Source organism: Branchiostoma lanceolatum, chromosome 11 (genome assembly GCF_035083965.1).
Source record: "Branchiostoma lanceolatum isolate klBraLanc5 chromosome 11, klBraLanc5.hap2, whole genome shotgun sequence".
Taxonomy (NCBI): Eukaryota; Metazoa; Chordata; class Leptocardii; order Amphioxiformes; family Branchiostomatidae; genus Branchiostoma; species Branchiostoma lanceolatum.
This window is the reverse complement of record NC_089732.1, coordinates 6,882,362-6,903,109: the sequence shown is the minus strand read 5'-3', so window position 1 is coordinate 6,903,109 and position 20,748 is coordinate 6,882,362. Positions and strand designations below refer to the sequence as shown.

The window sequence follows — 20,748 nt, the reverse complement described above, 5'->3', positions numbered from 1 at the left end:
GAATTTTGACCTTTGTAAAACGATTATCTTCAAAATTCCCGCTCACTTCTAAGTTCATTATATTTGATTTTGTTTCATTTACAATTGGATTAGTTTTTGTTATTTGTATTTGATTTAATTGTATTTAATGTAAGAGGACTCCAGGAAGAAGAGTATAAAATTTGAAGTTGAACACTACTGGAGATCTGAATAAAACAAACAAACAAAATGTGCAAAATCTTGATTTGAGAACTGTTTTTACAAGTACTTTCAACTTAATCTTTTCCTGCTGTAGTAAAGAGGAGATCCACTCTGAAGCTGCCAAGGCCCTAAGAAGCTCTCCCCAGGCTAACAGTCAAGGTGCTCAGGACGAAACTGCGCCCAAAACCTTGCCAGCCTTCAAAGAGGTGGTCACCTACATCAATGAAAAGGTACGGAAGTGTACAATCCTTTCTTGATCCTGTATTATGGCAGCATTGGACGTAAAATGATTAATGAATGAAAAAAAGAAATAATCAATGACTGTTGGAATGTCCAAGGATTGCCTTATTGGTGATTTCACAATTGAGAAGATCAGAATTCATTTTTCTAGAACAGCATTTGTTTGGAAATGTTAAATTCAAGTACAAATAACATTGTTTTCTTAATCTTAATGTTACTGCAGGCCACACAGAGAATGAAGAGCCAGGCTAAGTACTCAGTCGGAGCTAACGCCATTCCCTTCAACCCTGGAGCATTTACAGAGGTATCCTCATAGCTTTTACAGAACTATATCATAATGTTTCACATCTTTTGTCTTCCTTCCTATATACTGTAATTCACTTTATCTTCACGGTAGAAACATTTCACGGTGTAAGGAAAATGGACATTTTCACTGAACTTTAACTTCACGGTGGCGGCAATTGATTTGCAGAACCGATGTGTGAGGGAATCATAAATAATTACAACATGTTATTTCACAGTGATGATAAGTTCACGCTACAGAGGTGGCCGTGAAAACACTGAACATCAAGTTAGAGCAAGGAGGTTTAAATAGGAAGGAGAGAGTTTAAAATTACTGCCTTTTGTCCTCAGTGGGCCGCAAGCGTCAAAACTGTAATTGACATAAACGTGTCAATTGCCCTGATTTCAATGGGCCAGCGCGGCACGCCAGCGATCTGTTCCATTGTTTAGTTGCAAATTGGAGCGCCCCTGGGATTAGGAGTTTTAGTGGAGGGACAGTCGTAAGTTCAATTTTAGCTATTTTGAGGAATTAATGTTTTAAGAAATCATGATCGGGAAAAAGGAGATAGCGGAGATGCCGATCGGAGAAAATTCAAGCGCTGCAACTAACGTTACAGCCTGTGGCCATTTTATTTCAACAGCCTTGAAACAAGGTTAATCTTCGTTACAACATCCACCCTACAAACTACATGGTCAAACAAAGCGCTGAACTAATACGTCTGCTACATTCTGCATGTAATATGCCAGTCTTTTTGTACAGATTCTGTGTCAAAGATCCTAGGTATAAGGGCATATATCTCGTTTCTTTTCGGCAGCTGTGAGAACAAAATTCGATACATTCTACCATGATTCTACCGATTCTACACACATATATCAGTACCTCATCGATCCTCCTTCGCCAGCAGAGAGGCACAAAACACAGTTGAAGCCGAGAATTGTAGGCCCGATGCCAAAAAATTAAAAATGGCCCCGATGCCGATTGTGAAAGTTTGACAAATTGAAATTTCACATCGTCAACCATCTAAAATATATATCGGCATATCCAGAATAAATCACATAATTTCTACAAAACGACAACATTTGAGGGCACGTTTCTGTTCTAAAATGTTCGCTTCGAGCCTTGCAACACACAAAAAATGCTGTAACTCGCCCATTTTTCGTCGCACAACAGAGTTTCACGTATCAAAACATTCGCCAGTTCAACCGGCCGCCATTGCTGGCTACTGCGCAGCTCTAGTACGCACCCCAAATAAGGCAATCCTCGGAAACTGCAGGCATGTCCGCCTCAGCGCGGCGGCCCTCGGAGATTCTCGCCAGCCGTGACGTCATTTTCGGGTCATTTGCATCGGAACTGGCGGGAAAATTAGCGGCTCAGGGCGACACCAAAGCGGCGCCGCCGGGGCTGCCGGACAATGCGACTCAGCGGGATTTATTGGGGCAGGACAAAAGGCCGCGGTGGGTGTAAATAGGCGAACTCTCTCCTTCCTATTTAAACCTCCTTGGTTAGAGTGAAAGAAACAAGAATTACAGTAGTCCCTTTGGATTTTCTTACAATTTTCTAACAATAAGTAGAAGCATTTGGGACCATGTATCTGTTAGTAGATTTTTCTACTATTTAAGAAAATTGTTTAGAGAAAACTGTATATCTTCTGCCTCCAGACTGTGCTGTACATGCGTAGATGCCTGGCCACAGACTCAGGGGTGGCTCTTCCAAAAGACGACGACACCCCCTCCCCAGAGGGAGCACCTGCCATTGCCAAGTATGTCCAGACCCTGCTGGAGGAGTCCGGCAACAGCAACAAGGGCCCAGTGCACCTGTACATGAACCTGATTAAACAGCTGCTAACAGCTGTGGGAGGTGAGCTATAGAATAGACCTTAGGACAGATGTATTACCTGTCAATATAGTTCAGTCTGCGTGGTGTTTTTATTCTCATGGTTTTTGAAATTGAATGTTATTGTAAAGTCTTTTTTTTGTGTCCCAAGGAGTCTTCCCTAAAGCTAGGCATCCAACCTTCTTGGTTTAGAAGCTTTTTTTGCTACGACAAGGATGACATAAGCAAGGGAACATGTCTGGACTAATAGTAATATGCAAATGTGTGTTTGTATTGCATGACTTGAGATAATTGTGTTACTGTACCTGTAATGTCACAAGCTTTTCTGAAGAGGATGTTTTTGTCTGACATCTATACAGGAGCTGGCCCCCTGTACTGCCTGTTGGAGATTGTGGCTGTGTGTCCCAACAAACTTGCGAAGCAGTTCACAGGCAAACTGGATTGGATCAAGGTTAAACAACATTCTATATAACTCCATTGACTTTTAGGGTGTTGATATTGTTAGTAGTTAGCCATGGTATGATGTATTCTAATGCAACTGATAGAGCTGGATGTTTCAATGACCTCAAAGTAGGAAAAGATTAAAAAGGTAAAAATGGAAGCTTAGGATTGTATTTTGTACATGTATCCAAAAGATTGCATTAGTCAAACCATAAAACAAACTTTTTGTTGTTGCTTACACTGGTGCTTCAAGGCATAGAATATTTTGATTTTTTTTTTTCTTGATTGTCAACATGAAGTGCTGGCACAAATATCCTGCTTACTTTGCTTAGCTTGTTGTAAGATGAGAGTTTTTGTGTCTGTAGGGTCTGATGCACCACAGCCGTGACGACATCAGAGAGCATGCCTCCCAGCTGTATGGACTGGTGGCCTGTACACTCGGCACCGGCAAGTTTAACAACACCATCAAGGAACTCACCAAGAACCTTCACGACCAGGTATGGTTATCACATCTTACTTATATACTGTGGTTTGCAAACTATGACTGTAATTTTTGAAGTTTTCTGTTATTTGTGGCTGCCTTCTCCATTTGGTATATGTGTCAGCCTGTAGAGAGAGAGAGAGAGAGAGAGACAGACAGACAGACCGACAGACAGAGAGACACACGCACACACACATTTGGTATACTGTATGTGTAAGCCTGGAGAGAGAGAGAAAGAGATGCACACACACAAACGCACGCACACACACACACACACACACACGCACACACACTAGAAGGTTGATTTGAGTTTTCCATAAACGAATAAAGTTCAGACAAACATAAGTGTTTATCAAGATAAACAAATGCTTTATTTTCTTGTTCTGCTTGTTCTATTCCAGTCCCTGGAGGTGCAACATGGGTCGGTGCTTGGGCTAGGTTACGCCATCGGCCGACATCTGTACGTCAAAAGGACTCAGGTTACAGTGGAAGATCTGGAGGAAGAGAAGGACCATGGCATGGCCACTGGGAACATCTCCGACATGGAAGTGGCGGCAGTGAAAGCTATAGGTGGGATTTAACCTTCTCCCTCCTGCCTAACTCTGTAACCAATAAGGAATTGGGTGCCAAAGGCTACTTCAGTGTGCTAAAGGTTAAATTGTTTTTAGGCTTCCTGAAGAAAGGGTTTGGACAAAAATAATCAAGTGAAATGTATACAATGTAGCTAATACAATGTATGATCTGTAAGCAAATATGCACCAATGTTTGATGACTTGTGCATCTTTTGTGCAGTTCATTCTAAAGTTAGTAGGGGGACGTTCATGTTGACTTGACAGTAAAATTACAAACATCTTTCTGTCTGGTGTGAAGTTTATGTACAATGCAATCTTTGTCTTTGACAGCTCTGCCACATTTTTGTGATTATGACTAGACTGGCACAAGTTATCGCTAATTGAGTCACTGATTAACCTGATTTGTGCTCAATAAATTGTTGCTTTAACTACTATAGATGCAGGAATGTTCACGGGGATTTAAATCCGTGGTAGGGAGAAAATGGAGTGTTCGTGATGGTTTTGAGTTTGAGTTCGTGATGGTTTTGAGCAGGTTTGAAACAATAGTAGGGCCACAGTCACGCAATGGAACGGCTTTTTGCGGCTGTTTTAAATTCTCGGTAAAGAGTTCACCGCCAACATAAAACCACCGCATATATTTCTGCTTTTACAGTATTTCATTGTCAATTACAGTTGAGATGCTGGACAACCCCAGCAGCCTGCTAGCTTCAGCAGCCTGCACCGCACTGGGGGAGATCGCCAGGAACGGGCCGCTACCACTGCCTACAGGAGGGGTGGGTAAAGGCAAGGGGAAGAACACCAACCCCTGCACCAAACTGGCCATTGTGGACAAACTAGTAGCAAGAGTCAAGTCAAGCAAGGACTCCAATAAGGTATACTAGGCATAGACACTTTCTGTGGACGGGAGTTTTTGTTATATGCTTACAAATCTCTTACAGACAGTACTGTAGATCCATTTGATATTGTGGTTGGTAATTTAAGCAGTTTAGGGAGAAGTGAGTAGTTCACGGCATTTAATTTTAACAGAAACGACAAACATCACTGTCCCAAATGTTAGTGATCAAACATTTGCTATGAAGAAATTCTAGCGGTTGACTAGTGAGCTTTAAAATAGCTAAAATTAAGTTACTATTAACAAATCAAGAATTACAGTAGTAAGGAGTACAGGTTGTACAACCTTGTAAGATTTAGTTAAATGTTCTTGGGGATAATTGAAACAGAAAAATCCAAATGTACAATGTACAAGGATAGATTGTAAGGAAAGACCAATGTTGCTTCTACAATATCTCTCTTTAATCTGATACAATTGCAATGTAGAGTTATAAAATTGTTTCCATGTATATTTTCTGTCTCAGCTAAAAGAACGCCTGTGCCAGACCCTGGGGTATCTACCGGTGGGAGACCCTGAGTTCCAGCACCAGAGAGCAGTGCTGCAGGGACTGCTGGAGGCTGCAGAGGTCAGGAGCAAGGAACCTCTGCTTATAATATCAGTCAGGGCTCGAAATACTGGGTGCATGTGCACCCAGTGCACCCAATTTTGGAGCTGTGCACCTAATTTTTTACTGTGGATGCACTGGTGCACCCACATTTTTCGTACGGTTTAATGTATAAAGTTATCACTGCACACTAGTAGACAGCATATTCTTGACGTCTAAGTGTAAGAAAATAATAAAATCTTTGTTGTTGTACTTGTTTAAGATTTTGATGTTAGAATTTGAGTTAATTTTGATTTTGAAAGCTTCAAAACTGCGTGCCGAGATCGCGTGCCAAATGCGCATGAAGAGGAACAGTAAGGTTTGTCATTAGCTTTTGCTTACAATAGTTACATTCTACTTTATTTTATGTGGTGCACCCAAAAAATTTTTGGTGCACCCAATTTTTTAGGTTGGGTGCACCAGTGCACCTATTCCCAAAACTGAATTTCGAGCCCTGTCAGTGTTTTTTTGACAAATGTTTAAACCTTACACACAACATAAATAGTTTGCTCTGGGAAGCTTTCGAGACGAACACTCTGTGTCTTCTTCAACCCTAATACGTCTTGGAGTTCTCTTGTCAGGTGACTTGATGTCGATCATCACGTGACAAGAGACAGTCACATACAGGCTTAAGAGCTGTGTTGATGGCATTGGTCTCTTGTGCAATGTAGAAGTCTACTGTACAGTCTCCGCTGCTTGAGTGTAGCACCTTAGTTATACTTCACTGAATCGACCTTGTCTGGGATTTGTCTTGTTTGTTTTGCATGACCAATAAACCACCTTTAGGCTTAACACGCCAGTTCTGTACAGTAGGTACAAGCCATACTGTAAGGTTTGATACACTCACACTGGGGTGGACCCCTACTCTTTTCAATATATGTGGTGGGATCTTTAACGTGCTCGAGATGTGGATCTCCCCAAAGCTTGGTTCTTGTCTGTCAAGGAGCGGAGTGAAATAAAATAGAATAACAAAATTTTCCAGGTAAGAGCACCAGAGCTCCACTTCACCGTGGGCGAGGCGCTGGCGTGTGCGGCCCTGGGCCCCCGGTCTGGAGCAGGCAGGGACATGTGGACAGAGGAGGATAAGGAGTACCACACTGGGGCTGCAGGAGGGAGGGGGAAGGATGAGATGGCATGGATGGTGGGGATGGTCCTGGAGAAGTACAGTCGGGACCAGAAACCTTGGATCAGACAGGTATGCATTATTCAGTTTCTTCTTTTGCTGTCAGAATGGAAAGTATGGGAGCTTGCAAAGAACAGGACACTGTGGAGAGGGTTGAAGAAAGACTGATTGCAGCTCCAGAGTGTCCAGATCACTGCAGTAGAGAAACGCAAGGTATCAGAACACAGTTTCCAGCCTATGGGGATTTTTATAGTTAAGGACCACAAAGTAACCGACATCAGCAAATCATAGTAGTAGGATACCATAGAAAATCACGACAAACAAATATGTTTAAGTTGAGGGTACAATCTACAAAATAATTGAAAACCCAAAAAAGTTGTGTTTTCTAAACATTTCGACGGCCACTTTGATATGGGGTCATGCGGGGTCATACGGAATTGCAGCTGACTCACCGCGGCAGGCAGCTACAAAGGTCACATGCATTTATACGCCAAAAGTGCAGACTTCAGGGCGCACTATATTTTGTTAGAAGACAGTGCCTTGCACCTATGTGTATGTCTGAGTTCCTGACCTAATGTTTAACACTTTTCACACTGTACAGTCTGCTGGGATCTGGCTGCTTTCCCTAGTCAAGAAGGCAGGAGAACACCCAGTCATACAGGTACCACCTGATCTGTTATACATGCAGGATACATACACTCATATGTTCTTGCTGCTTACTTGCTATTTATCAGAGTCAATTTTTGTTGTGTTTTTGCTTGACGTGTTACAATTTTAAGAAATATCTTGTTTGTTTCAGGGTCGGCTGAAAGAGATCCAAAATATCTTCTTGAATCTGCTGTCTGAGCCAGATGGTAAGGCCGATTTATACATGGTATTTACAGCAAAATTTTAAGAACAGGATGAAGAATTATGGAGTGTCGGTACCCCTATCTGTATCATCCATACCCACACAGAGCCACAGAGTAGTTTAGAGGCCTCTGTTGCAACATGTTAAAATATCATTTAAACCATTGCTATCATAAAGTCAACATGAAAATGTAGCGTCCGTACCCGCTGTAGCTTCCGTACCCCCATCTGTATGAATCTACTACTATGATTCGTAAAGTAGAATCTCAGAGATGTGTGTTTGACTTGTGTCCTGTGTTGCAGACCTGACCCAGGATGTGGGGTCTAAAGGCCTGGGACTGGTGTATGAGAGAGGAGGGAGTGGGAACAGGGATGAACTAGTGGCACTCCTGGTGGACACGCTCATGACAGGGAGAAGGTAGGGGCTTCATTTACCATGTCTCTGCTTTGAGGGTACATCTTCTGATCTAGGCATCTGAATTTGTACTGGTTATGGCTTGAGTAAAACTAAAAGGGTTAACGGGAGATTATGTGTATGAAATAGCAAAAGTCAAAACAACCCTGTCAGTACTGGTGAGAAAGTTGGTATTGATTTTCTTTCTGCTACTTCTTCTTTTTTGCAAACTAGAAAGTTAACTAGCCCCTAAAGAGTGTGCACATTTATGATTATGTGTGATTGCCACCATTTGAAAGGCAATGTAGAGGGAATGTTGTATTTCAAACAGTTGTTAAGTCAACGCAACATGAGAAGTTTGAAGTATGGAATGTTTGAATGTTGTTGTTTGTGACAGATCTGCCCAGCATGTGACGGGAGAGACAACAGTGTTCCAGACTGGAGAACTGGGAAGAACACCCAGTGGGTGGGTACACATTATGTTTTAACTTCATGTTACAGTTCTACATTGTGCGCACATTCAATACTATATGTCAAAATTTGTTAATTTTGATTTTTGAGATTTCCAAATCAGCTTTAGTTTTGGCAAAAATGTGGATACACCCAAGTTGGCATAGAGAACTAGATTAATGTAACATACTCTTTTCCGCTCTGTTGCCAGGGAGACCATGTCTACCTACAAGGAACTGTGTTCACTGGCCAGCGACCTGAATCAGCCGGACCTCATCTACAAGTTCATGAACTTGGCCAACCACAATGCCATGTGGAACTCCAAGAAGGTGGGCAAATTACGATACCTAGAAATCAACTTTAAGACTTTTAAGTTGAAATATTTAAACTGTTTAGAAATATCAAAAATATTGAAAATATTAAAGATATCAAAAATATTAGAAATATTAAGAAAAAATATTGAAAATATTAAAAAAATATTACAAATATTGCAACTGTTACAAATATTAAAAATATTTTAGTTTGTTTGAAATATTTTGAGTTAGCCATTTGATTGTCAAACTTCTTACAAAGTGTTGAAGGGTACATAAAATCTAATTGAAGATCTTAGTCTTTTGGCTAAGATCAAGTGTAGTAGTGTAGTGAAGTAGTTAAGATGTATCGCATGCACACATTAAGAACAACAATGGTTCACTTCAACCTACATAATGTAACCATCTAATAAAAAGCACTGTCTAATGTCTAATAAAAGAAACAAAATAAAGACATCTGTCCTGTACACTTTATTTATGTATGGATGTCTGTAAATATGGCCTGAACACTTGTAAATCTGACCTAAAAGACTGCTGTATGTAATTTAGCCCTAGCATCCATTTCTAAGCTGTTATTTGACTACCCCAGGGAGCTGCATTTGGCTTCAGCACCATAGCCCTGCAGGCTGGTGAACAGCTGACACCTTACCTGCCCAAAATCATCCCCCGGCTCTACCGCTACCAGTTCGACCCCAACCCCAACATTCGCCAGTCCATGACCAGCATCTGGAGCGCACTGGTGCCCGAAACCAGGAAAACTGTAAGTACCTCTTTTTATTTGTTTTGCTTAATAGCTTCTTCAACATTTACTATGTACTGTAAATGCTGAAATGTTCCCCAGGATTTGAGTATTTGCGGTGCTTTTGAGCTTGCATTTGAAACAATAGTAGCTACAGTCACAATGGAACAGCTTTTCGAGGTGGTATTAAGTTTGTGGTAAAGAGTTCACCACAAAAATCGCAAGCAAAAAAACATGCGGACATTTTTGCAATTACATAGAGATAAAACCTGCTTCTATTGGTGGGATTCCTGTGTGAAGTATCTGCATTAACTTTTCTCATAAGATCATATCTCCTGTGTATCCAAATATTTTCTACCTTTTAAAGAACAGCCTACATGACACAATATATTCAGAATCAGATAAAATTGTGTTATCTGTATTGATAGACTCAGATACATGATAGTAGATCCTTCATACAGTTCTTCCATTGGTTAAGAAAACATCATTCCTCTGGGTACAACAAGAAGCCATTGAACGTGATCTGTCTGTCGATGTTACCGTAGATAGCAAACCTCTCCCCACGGTGAAGCCTGAGCCACACGGTTTCTCCCCGCTTCAGTTCTAACACCACGCTCTGACTCTGCATGATCCGCCGCGGCACGGCGTTGGCGTACAACGTCACCTGACTCTCCTCTCCCCTCATCAACTGCACCCCCATGTACTTCTCAAAGTAAGACTGGACCGTGTACACAAAGTAGTACATCCCCGCAACCCGGCAGCGGAACAGGCCTTCGTCGGGGGAAAAGTCCTTAGCAAAGTTCGCGAACACCTTGTCGAAGGTGATTCGCTGGTGGGACTCGTTCCGTCCCAGAAGCGGGTTGCTCCGGGCGACGGAGAAGACTGCTTTTTGGAGAGCTGGAGCGGGTTCTCCCTTCTCGCCTTTGTCACCTTTGACCCCTTGTGTACCAGGTGGGCCTGGAAGAGGAAGTAACAGAATGTAGTACTGTCTTCAAGTCTTTAACCTTTAGCATACTATAGTAGCTGTTTGGCACCGCATTCTCTATTGGTTAGAGTCAGGCAGCAGGGAGATGGTTAAACTTTCATGGATTTTTCTGATTGTTTAGTTATGGCCCTCTCCTTGCAGAGATGTGATTAGATATTAAAGGTTTACAGTTTTCTTTTAAACTGCAGATTTTCATCCTGTCAGTCTTAAAAGACCATAGTTTAGACATTCCCATAAGGTCACCCTTTTAGTCAGGTCTTCATAAATCATTGTAAACCTGAAAAGAAGTCCAATACCTCTAGGAAGAAGTGCTCTCACCTGTGTCACCTTGAGTGCCAGGTGGCCCTATATCACCTGTATCACCTAGCTCACCCTTCTCTCCCTGTGGGCCGGGGTCTCCTGTGTCGCAATAATGAAGTTTAACAGTTTAGGCAGAATATCTCTAGTAGTACAGATGTACATTTGTACATGTACCAACTTATATCCTATAAACATGTATATTTGCAACATTGGGGTTTGGTGGGTTAAGGGTGTGGATAACCTTGAATTTATTCCTTTAAACCTTTCTTTCAATATTGCCCCAAGAACTAGTGGACCTGATTCTAAAATGACCTGCTTTTGTGTCCAATATGGCTGTTACACTGAGAGTAAAACTAGTCTACAACATAAATCGTTTTTCAAAAGAATCCTGGTGTTGAACATACCTTTTGGTCCTTGCATGAGGGCATAGGCAATAGGAGGTGACACCACGTCATCACAGCACAATCCACAGGTGTCACTGTCTCCCAGTGTCATGTGGTCAGACAAACAATACACAAGTACCGACAAACCTAGCATTCTTATCAACTGCAACATCTTAACCCACAAATGTGGATGGACCTACATGTGCATGTGTTATTTTCAATACTCTGGTAAAAAATGGGATAGTCCATGAAGTTACAGAAGTATTGTAGGTTGTAGTAGCATAAAGGAAACAAATACCTCAATATGCAAACAGAAGTTTCACAAAACATAGCTCCTATTATTTGCTAGACTTGTACTTTGAGTTGGATTGAATCATTGTTTTGCCGTACATTTTATTGCAATCACTGCCCCCTATACCATCCCCTACCCCTGACCCCTCATAATGATCAGGAATGGAACATTCCAAGCTATTGTTGCCGCCCATTCACACAGTATTGTACATCCTGGTTTTAAGTGGTAATCAAGCAACAGTTGAGAAAACAGTTGGACGTTAAGGAATAAACCTCTCAAATTGGAGGGGGGAGGGAAACATCGCAAACAGTAGAGTCAGACTCTTCCTATATTTAGCATGTGGCAAAAAAAAGTTAGTTTTACATCTGCAATGAGCGCTCCCTTGCAGATAGGTTTGGAACTGCAGCTGCTATGTCTTGGGGCCTCACTACACAGTTGGATTGAGTATGCAGTCACTTGTACACTAAGGGAAATGGCAAACTTTATATCGTTGAAAGAATATAAAATGATATGGCATGCCTTTGATCCTTCACTATTTTTTTTATCAGATTGACAAGTACATAAAGGAGATTCTGGAAGACCTGCAGAACAACTTGACAAACAGTCAATGGAGAGTCAGGGAGTCCAGGTATGTACATGTAGAGCTGTTCACTACACTGATATGTCTGGTGCACTCACACACACTACATACATGTACAATCCTTCCTGGTATAACCTTAATGGCTATTGAGTTATTTTAGTTGCTAATGTTAAAAAGCCTGTGTTACAGTACATAGACTTGTAGTGATATCTTGTTCCTTCAATGGAAATATACTGACCATGTTATGTGTATCACTCAACATTGTGCACTCTCACAGATCATTTAATTTGTACCTAAACTTGAAGTCATCAATGCATGAGATTTTACATGTAGTTGCTGGTGCCTTTTTTAATTTAATGATTTCATTTTCCCCCAGCTGCATGGCCCTGAATGATCTCCTGAGAGGACGACAGTTGGAGGATGCCATCATAGAGGCCTTGCCAGCACTCTGGGAGACTTGCCTTAAAGTTAGGGATGACATAAAGGTATTTCTAAGTTTGTGTTATCAAATAATTTGTACAAGATTCTCTTTCTCACTTGTACAATATTGTGTTGTTTTGGTGTCGAGAAGAAAAACATGAGCTTTGACAAAAACTTAAAAAGAAAAATTTGCTGTACATGACGTTTTTCCATCCTGACTCCTCACTCTGAGTCATTCCAATGTTATTAGAAGTCAAATAAACATATTTGTAGCATGGCAGTTTCATAAACATGTCAAGTAATGTAGAACATGTCTTAACCAAGAAAAGATTTCAATTTGTAAGTCAAGATGTGTCTTCTTGTCTCCCAGGAATCTGTGCGGAATGCTGCTGAGAAAGCCTGTCAAGGACTGATGAGGGTAAGTTTTCTGTTTCGTAATATTTACCTCCGTGAAAAATGGAGTTATTCTTTGTGTGTGTCTGAGTGTGTCACTATGTGTGTATGTCACTGTCTGTCGATTTGTGTGTGTCTTGTGTTTCCGTATGTTTGTGGTCAGCATACATGTAATTTAAGAACCTATGGATGGATTGTGATGATGTTTGGTATGTGGGTAGCTATTGTTAACTCTGTCTATTTTAGGTAAAACAGATACAGATACTAAAGCCATTTGTGTTGTGTTTTTAGACATCTATAAAGGTGTGTGACTAAAGCTAGTTGTTTTGTGTTGTGGTTTTAGACATCTATAAAGGTGTGTGACTAAAGCTAGTTGTTTTGTGTTGTGGTTTTAGACATCTATAAAGGTGTGTGACTAAAGCTAGTTGTTTTGTGTTGTGTTTTTAGACATCTATAAAGGTGTGTGACTAAAGCTAGTTGTTTTGTGTTGTGGTTTTAGACATCTATAAAGGTGTGTGACTAAAGCTAGTTGTTTTGTGTTGTGGTTTTAGACATCTATAAAGGTGTGTGACTAAAGCTAGTTGTTTTGTGTTGTGTTTTTAGACATCTATAAAGGTGTGTGACCCGTCAGCGGGTAAGCTGGGTGAGAAGGCTGTGGAGCTGGTGCTGCCGTGTCTGATGAAGACAGGACTGGGCAGCAGTGTCAAGGAGGTCAGGGCCATCAGGTCAGTCACCTGTCTGTCAATCAATCAATCAATCAATCAATGACCTTTATTTTAACTGGACATGCCCTGTTAGCATTGACTGCTCTTCCAAGAGGTCCGGTTTGAGGGAGAGGTCAAAATAGGCCAAACTTTCAAAATGAGAAGGGAGGCATACATGTAACACAAGCATATATGTGTGCTGTGACATTATCTGCTATGTAGGGCTATACAATAGTTGGTATAATTTCATAAAACCCATGCACGCAAACAACACACTCAACCGTTTTGTCTGCAAAATATAGCTTCCCAACACAAAATGGATGTATTATTTTTGAGTCTTTTTAGGTGGTACCCACTTTTGGTATTTCGTTATACTGGCATGAAGAACCAGCTTTTAAAAGTTACAGATTGACACATTGTGTCGATCTGTGATAAACTGAAAAAAACATAGCTATACACGTGTGTAATTCTGTGTTCTTTATGATTTGATTGTGCTTCATTGATTTATCCAACTGATTTTTGTATCTCCATTCTAGCCTGATGACGATCCTGAAGATTAGTCAGAACGCAGGCAAGTTGCTGAAGCCTCACATCGCTGTGCTGGTGCCGGCTCTGCTGGAGGCCCTGAGTGGCCTGGAGCCCCAGGCTCTCAACTACCTCAGCTTCCACGTTGGGGGAGGGGCTTCCCAGGCTGAGAAGGTGGGTGCTTTGGGCTTGATGTGGGTTAGCTGTTTTGTAGTAGCATCATATCTGTTGAAGATAGGTGGGTCTGTAGCACTGGATGTGGGTTAGATGTTTTATGGCATCAACATACTGTATCAGTGTGTTGGGAGAAGAATTGGATAGGTTGACAAGCTTATCTTGACAATGCTACATATATATATACACAGGAACTCTCACAAACTCAGAACTTTGAAATGCAGAACTAATAGGTACAGGGACTCGCCGGTACCGTACCTTGTGAAAGTACTAAATGACGGCATGTTATAGATTATTCATTGCATTTTGAATGAAAAAGGAAAACGTTTATGTTACATACAGTTCGTCCAATAGGCCAGTAGTTGGCAACGCTTAATTGCCTTCGCCAAGAAGGCTATGTTTTGATGCTTGTTTAAGATGTGATCTTGTTATTTTTACAGTTTTAGAAGTTTTTAATGACGTGTAGTCTGTAAGAAAAGACGCAATTCAGCCTGGGGCTGCAATGTTCTTTTAAATGTCAATAAACCATTTATTCATTCATTCATATATCACATGAAATGCTGAGACTGCTATAGTAATGTAGTAAAATAGGGTCTTTATTTTCCATTATTTACAGCTTGACAGTGCCAGAATAGCTGCTTCAAAAGCTTCTCCTATGATGGAAGTTGCCAACTTGGTAAGTGAGCATCCTCTACATTGTATCTTGTCAATGAATTGATCCTAGTGCATTTACTGTGGTACTGTGGCAGAAGTAGAAAACGATAAAGAAAAGTGTCTCTTTTGTTTGTGAATTGTGGGACATGTGGTGTGATAACCATGTTCTGTATCGATATCTTGTTTCCTATACATGCAGAACTCAATACATGACACAAACCTGAATTGATACCGATGCATTTACTGTGGTACTGTGACAGAAGTAGAAAAGAATTAAGAATAGTGTATTTTTGTTTGTGAATTGTGAGACATGTGGTGTGACAACTGTGATCTTGTTCCCAGTGTGTACAGTATGTGGATGGTGGTGTGCTGCCAGATCTTGTTCCCAGGCTGACGGACCTGATCCGCAGTGGGGTTGGCGTGGCGACCAAGGCGGGATGTTCCAATTTCATCATCTCCCTCACCGTGCAGTGTTCACACGAGCTACAGCCGCACGCTGGTGAGAAATGAAGTATTCAAACAAACAAACAGAAATCATATAAAAGAAAGACTTCTTTAGCTACATGATTTTGTAATAGATTAATCCTGTGGCCCTTCCTTCCTCTGTCAAAATGCAAAATAGAAACATGAGCAAGTATTTGGCAGACATGCAGCCACTCTCATTGGTCAAACTGCTAATTGCTGTGCTCTCATTGGTTGAACTATTACTTGTGATGGACAGTCAGGATCGGTTTATATTAGGCATGTTTGTTTTCTTGTCAGTACAGAATGATATATGAACAAACTTGTCACATTGTAGATGGATACAAAATAAACTAGAGTGAGACAAAATGTCATGCTACAGTCTCTTGTAAATCACACAGATGGTTAATCTGACTTTTCACAGCTTACTTTGACCTTTAACATTTGTGATCCTTGCCCCACTGTGCAGGTAAGCTGCTGTCCGCCCTGCTGTCAGGTCTGAATGACAGGAACACAGCTGTCAGGAAGAACTATGCTGCTGCTATAGGTCATCTAGTCAAGGTCAGTGGGCTGTTAAACTTTCTCACATGCTATAAGCTTTTCCAGAGTGTCAAAATAAAAATGTTAATAACTATTCATTCTAATGTTGTTTCTTTTTACTTATGGAATGGCAAATGAATATTCAATTAATCTTTTTTTTCTTCTCAAATCTCAATTTTCAGTCTGCCAAGGATAGCAGTGTGGAAAAATTGATAGCAAAACTCAAGACATGGTACCTGGAGAAAGAAGGTGAGAACTTTTAATCTGTTATTTCATGTTTCGGGTACATTATTGCAAATACTGTAATCTATTTAACATTTCCCTCTTGTAGTGCTGTCTAAAGTAGTTAAGAGACAAAACTTTGCTCTAGAATTTGTTAGTTAGCTGTCATACATGTAAGTCCTATCAATGGGGTTCAAAGTCTTCCCCGTTATACACATTCATTTCGGTTCATGTCAAGGACATCATGACGCCATCTTAGGAAGATGCATCTTGCACCACATACTCATTGTGGATCAACTAACATTCAGTGGAAGAAAACTTGAGGGTTTTGAGATCAATGCTTACCTTGACAAATCATTTTCCCTTTGTAGAGTCCAGCATTAGACAGGCGTGTGGGCTGACCCTACAGGCTGTAGCCAGGCACAACCCAGACATCCTGAAGAGACATGCCACTCAGGTGCTGCCTCTGGCCTTCCTGGCCATGCACGAGAAGAGAGACAAAGGTACAGCTGATACATTCCCAGGACTGCTTTTTGTGACAGTTCCTTAGACAGTTTTGATTTAAGAACTTACTGTAAATGCAGATATGTTGCCGGTGGTTTTCTGTTTGCGGTTTTCATGGTGAACTCTTTACTACAAACTTAGAACCACTGCAAAAAGTTTTATTGTGTGGCTGTGATGCTTCAATTTTTTTAAATGCGAACTCAAAACCACCGCAAACACTCTTTTTGCTCCCTACCTCAAAATTAAATCCCTGCAAACATTTCTACATTTACTGTATGCTACTTGTTTGTTGGCATGGTCACAATATGTTTACCAAATCTTTGCCTGAGTGTTAAAAATTTCCCAATTGTTGTTGATTCATTGTTTGTTTGTTTGTTGTGTGTAGATGCAGGTGGAGAGACGGAACAAGGCCAGTCCGTGTGGGAGGAGGTGTGGTTAGACTCCATTCCAGGTTTGTCAATGCTGAGTTATTTCAACATTTACAGTCTTAAAGACAATGTTTTTATCTTTACAACAATATTGATCATGACAATCATTGTGTTTCTGTTTTGGGTATTTTTCATTTGTAGTATGTAGTTACTGTTAGTAGTAGAAGTGGACTGGTTTATTCAAAACCACAAGACAAACCTGATGGCAGCCGTTGGGGAGGCTGTTTACAACAACGAGTCGGTAAAAGGACCATTCTAACAAGCGGCAATGGACGTTAATGACATACAAAAACACTGTGATACCACGATAAAAATCTCAACAATAGGACTTGATTAAAACAGGATTTTCAGTAGTATAGTAGCCACCTAATGTTGTAAAATGTACATTCACACAGGGACAGAAAGTGGAATAAAGTTATACCTGAAGGAGATAATTGAGTTAGTTCTGCCTGCCCTGGAGGCACAGTCGTGGCACACCAAGGCCCAGGCTGCCAGCGCTATGAACACCGTGGCCACCAAACTGGGGTCCAACCTGGGCCCTCCCCACCTCGGTACCATGCTGAAGGCACTGGTGGGAGGGCTGGCCGGCAGGACATGGAAGGGAAAGGTAAGGATCGTTCTGTGTTCATCTTTGAAGGTAGTCATACTTCAGTGGCTTTACTGCACTCTTAAGTGTTAAAATAATCTTGGGAACTAAGAAAACTGTTTATTTTTTGTGTAATGTTTTCCCTGCAAAAGAATGTATAGGGCTTGTAAAAATACCATGTATACAAAGGATGTACAGTCAAACCTGCCTAGGCGACCACCTTTTCAACGCGACCACCTGGCCATGGCGACCGCTTTTTCTCGGTCCCGAAAATTTTCCCCATAGGCACAAGCATTAAGCTGCCTGCCCAAGGCGACCACCCGTCCAACGCGACCGCCACGAATTGGGACTGCACAGAGCACAATCCCTGCTCATGGCGACCACATTTTTCCGGCGTGTGGTGACATCGAATTTTGCTGTCGGATTTCGCGGAAATGTTTTTAAGACCTTGACGGACAAAAATATATCAAAAGCATTGATTCCTCCATGAAGTGTTTTAATGAAACGTTCCCACTATAAACATTGTAAATACAAAGGATTGTGAATACTTAGATATCGATGTTGTTGTGCCCATCGTCATCTTATAGTTTACCGCAAGCTTGGTTCGGTTTGAACTCAATTTTCAAAACGATCACGTAGTGCATGGCGTCAAAAAGTCAGATTTCATAGAAATTACTATCTATTTCTTGTATTTTCAACAAAAATGTGTCTCTGTCTTACTAAATTCCGCCGGAGAATGCCTCCGCGGTGGAGGGCAAAACGTTGGCCGAGACATGTTGCTTCTTGGTCCGCGACGCCATCATGTTTCAGCGCAGCATAACGCTGACTTTTCTAAAACACGACGCTTCTGTGTATGAATATTTAGAATACTCTCCTTATTGATGAAAATTGATATTCTTATATTCTTGTTACTTCCATGACTCTCACATACCTTTATTGGGCACTGCTTGCTTGTAATCGCCGACGCTGTGCGTTTTGCTCCACTATTACCTTTCGATGCGGTCGCGTACTCGGCGGCGGTATCACAACTTTCCGTTTTCATCCTTCAGTTGTCAGATCGGAAACTTTTTGCCGCTTTAATCCAGCGGTCGGCTCCCAAAAGAAGGCTGGGATTTTCTAGGGATTTGTGTCAGGCCTTTAAAACCTAGATTTTATACGCGCGTGTGTGTGTGTACTCTTACTTTAACGTAATGTGTGAATGCGGGAGGGCGCTGGAAGGTTATCGAGGCAGACATTATTTTTAGTCAAAATTACGACGAACATTTGTTCACGATGTAACGGTATACAAATATTACAACGATAACAGAAAATGTAATTTCTGTAGGATCTTTCTGTCAATAAGAATTGAACCTGGTGGGGGTCATGCTGTCTAAAATCACATAATTTTTCATCCATCTACATGTACGTGGTACACGGTATTTGAACACCTTGAGCTGGAAACATGTTATGATTGGAATCCTCTTCATGGCGACCACCTGTCCATCGCGACCGTTTTTGCTCGGTCCCCCGGGTGGTCGCCTTGGGCAGGTTTGACTGTACCTTCAAGTTGATATAAGTTAGACATTCAGTGTACTAAGAAAAAATTGATCCTGAATATGAGAACTTTGGTCTTTATTTACAGGAGGAGCTACTCAAAGCAATAATGTCCGTCTGCGTACAGTGCAAGTAAGTACAACTACAATACATCTTGGCCAGTAACATTCAAAATTTTATTTTTAAAAGTACTTTTGTTGGGGAAATGAAATTGTGTTCACATTCTGGTCATTTGTTTAGGTGTAAAGCCATCACATGTTCAAGTAACTAGTGTAGGTACATGTAATTAGAATGTATTACCTGAAGGTCATTTTACTGACAAAGGCTTTTTTTCATTTTCTTGACACAGAACTTCTCTAGCAAACCCACAGGAAGGGACAACAAGCCAACCCTCAGTTGAAGAGGTAAGACAAACATTTGGTGATAAACTTTGAATCTCTCTGCTTCTACATGTATCTGCTTACATGTAAATCACAAGTCATTGTCTTCTACAAGTAGTACCTTTTCCATTGATTCTACAAGACCTTTCCCATTGATTCTGCTGCTTTCACCTCTGTTTATGGAATAGAAAACTATCATTTTCAAGTGTTGAGGTATATTTGGATATTCTTTGCTTAAGTCAGTGTGGTCAAAACGTAGTTTGGTGTGTTTGTTTTTCTGGATTTTGTAGTCAGCATAACTCAAGAACCTCTAGATGGATTGTAATGATACAGTGTGTATTTAGTATGTGGGTAGGTGTTGGGAAGACACAGGTCAAGGTCGATTTTGGGCCCCCTGGTATGTGACCTTGGTACTGCAGCAGAACTTCCTTTTTTGTATCTTTTGACCTGGACCAGCTATGGTCTTGATTTTTTTGAAAGGTTCACTTCCCTGGGACTTTGTGAGAAAATTGTTTAACATAATAATAATAGTTTGCATCTTGTTTCCACTGCCAGGTTGTAGAGGCTGTGCTAAAGGAAAGCAGGAAGGAAAAGTTGGAGTACAAGAAAGAGGCCATCAGATGTCTGTCTGCCACCCTGGAGACATACAGCCTGGATAGATTCAAACAGATCAGTGACATCCTGTTCCCGCTTCTCAGAAAGGTCAGTGCAATTGTAGTTCTAATGGTGGACTTCTAATGGTGGACTTCTAATGGTGACGTCGGCGTGGCGTAACGGTTAGAGCGTTGGGCTCAGAACCAATAGGTCCCGGGTTCGATACTCACCATGCCCCGACGTTGTGCCCTTGGGAAAGGCACTTTACACGACCTTCCCTGGCGGTGGAGTGACACCCGCCGAACCACTTTGGCTAATATGTCAAAATGTGTGCCAAAAACACACTACGGATTTGGTGTGGCAATGTGCCAGAATCTGCACATTGACATCCACCAAGAACCAGAATTACATTTTGTAAATCTTTTTAATGGTGGACTTTGCATTCTGTATCTGTTGAACTTTTTACACAGAAGGACACAAAATACACAATTAGCATAGATTCTTCCACCAGGTTCAGGGTATCAAATGACTGCTCTAGGCACAGGCAAATAAGCACTAAACAGGTCACATCTTCCCAACAGAGCACAGATGGAAATGGGAACAAAGAAGCTGATGAGGATGAGATAGAGAAACACAGTCCTGGTCTGATGGAGGACTTCCTCATCACTTCTTATGAAGGACTGGGCAAGGCTTGGCCTCAAGAAAAACAAACACAAGG

The 20,748-nt window shown here is 41.2% G+C and overlaps 2 protein-coding genes across 2 annotated transcripts in view; one reads left to right on the top strand and one right to left on the bottom strand.

The window, feature by feature from the left end:
• The window catches only part of LOC136445278 (proteasome adapter and scaffold protein ECM29-like), a 40,948-nt gene that overhangs the window by 15,677 nt on the left and 4,523 nt on the right, over window positions 1-20,748 (top strand). The window contains exons 17-47 of the mRNA XM_066443194.1: window positions 275-410; window positions 644-724; window positions 2,362-2,560; window positions 2,896-2,987; window positions 3,343-3,474; window positions 3,860-4,028; window positions 4,703-4,902; window positions 5,386-5,487; window positions 6,488-6,700; window positions 7,230-7,289; window positions 7,428-7,482; window positions 7,781-7,895; window positions 8,269-8,337; window positions 8,533-8,650; window positions 9,222-9,392; window positions 11,880-11,959; window positions 12,288-12,396; window positions 12,702-12,749; window positions 13,328-13,449; window positions 13,965-14,127; window positions 14,744-14,803; window positions 15,124-15,280; window positions 15,713-15,804; window positions 15,966-16,032; window positions 16,377-16,508; window positions 16,895-16,960; window positions 17,333-17,544; window positions 19,145-19,188; window positions 19,406-19,460; window positions 19,992-20,138; window positions 20,612-20,747. Of these exons, the coding sequence (XP_066299291.1) occupies window positions 275-410; window positions 644-724; window positions 2,362-2,560; window positions 2,896-2,987; window positions 3,343-3,474; window positions 3,860-4,028; window positions 4,703-4,902; window positions 5,386-5,487; window positions 6,488-6,700; window positions 7,230-7,289; window positions 7,428-7,482; window positions 7,781-7,895; window positions 8,269-8,337; window positions 8,533-8,650; window positions 9,222-9,392; window positions 11,880-11,959; window positions 12,288-12,396; window positions 12,702-12,749; window positions 13,328-13,449; window positions 13,965-14,127; window positions 14,744-14,803; window positions 15,124-15,280; window positions 15,713-15,804; window positions 15,966-16,032; window positions 16,377-16,508; window positions 16,895-16,960; window positions 17,333-17,544; window positions 19,145-19,188; window positions 19,406-19,460; window positions 19,992-20,138; window positions 20,612-20,747 (3,602 nt within the window). The remainder of the gene's footprint in view (window positions 1-274; window positions 411-643; window positions 725-2,361; window positions 2,561-2,895; window positions 2,988-3,342; window positions 3,475-3,859; window positions 4,029-4,702; window positions 4,903-5,385; window positions 5,488-6,487; window positions 6,701-7,229; window positions 7,290-7,427; window positions 7,483-7,780; window positions 7,896-8,268; window positions 8,338-8,532; window positions 8,651-9,221; window positions 9,393-11,879; window positions 11,960-12,287; window positions 12,397-12,701; window positions 12,750-13,327; window positions 13,450-13,964; window positions 14,128-14,743; window positions 14,804-15,123; window positions 15,281-15,712; window positions 15,805-15,965; window positions 16,033-16,376; window positions 16,509-16,894; window positions 16,961-17,332; window positions 17,545-19,144; window positions 19,189-19,405; window positions 19,461-19,991; window positions 20,139-20,611; window position 20,748) is intronic.
• On the bottom strand, window positions 9,762-11,151 carry LOC136444993 (complement C1q tumor necrosis factor-related protein 1-like). Its single transcript, XM_066442824.1, has 3 exons — window positions 11,061-11,151; window positions 10,675-10,755; window positions 9,762-10,328 (listed from the first exon to the last, which is right to left on the bottom strand). Exons 1-3 carry the CDS (start codon window positions 11,149-11,151, stop codon window positions 9,856-9,858), a joined length of 645 nt encoding a protein of 214 aa, XP_066298921.1. The 3' UTR covers window positions 9,762-9,855.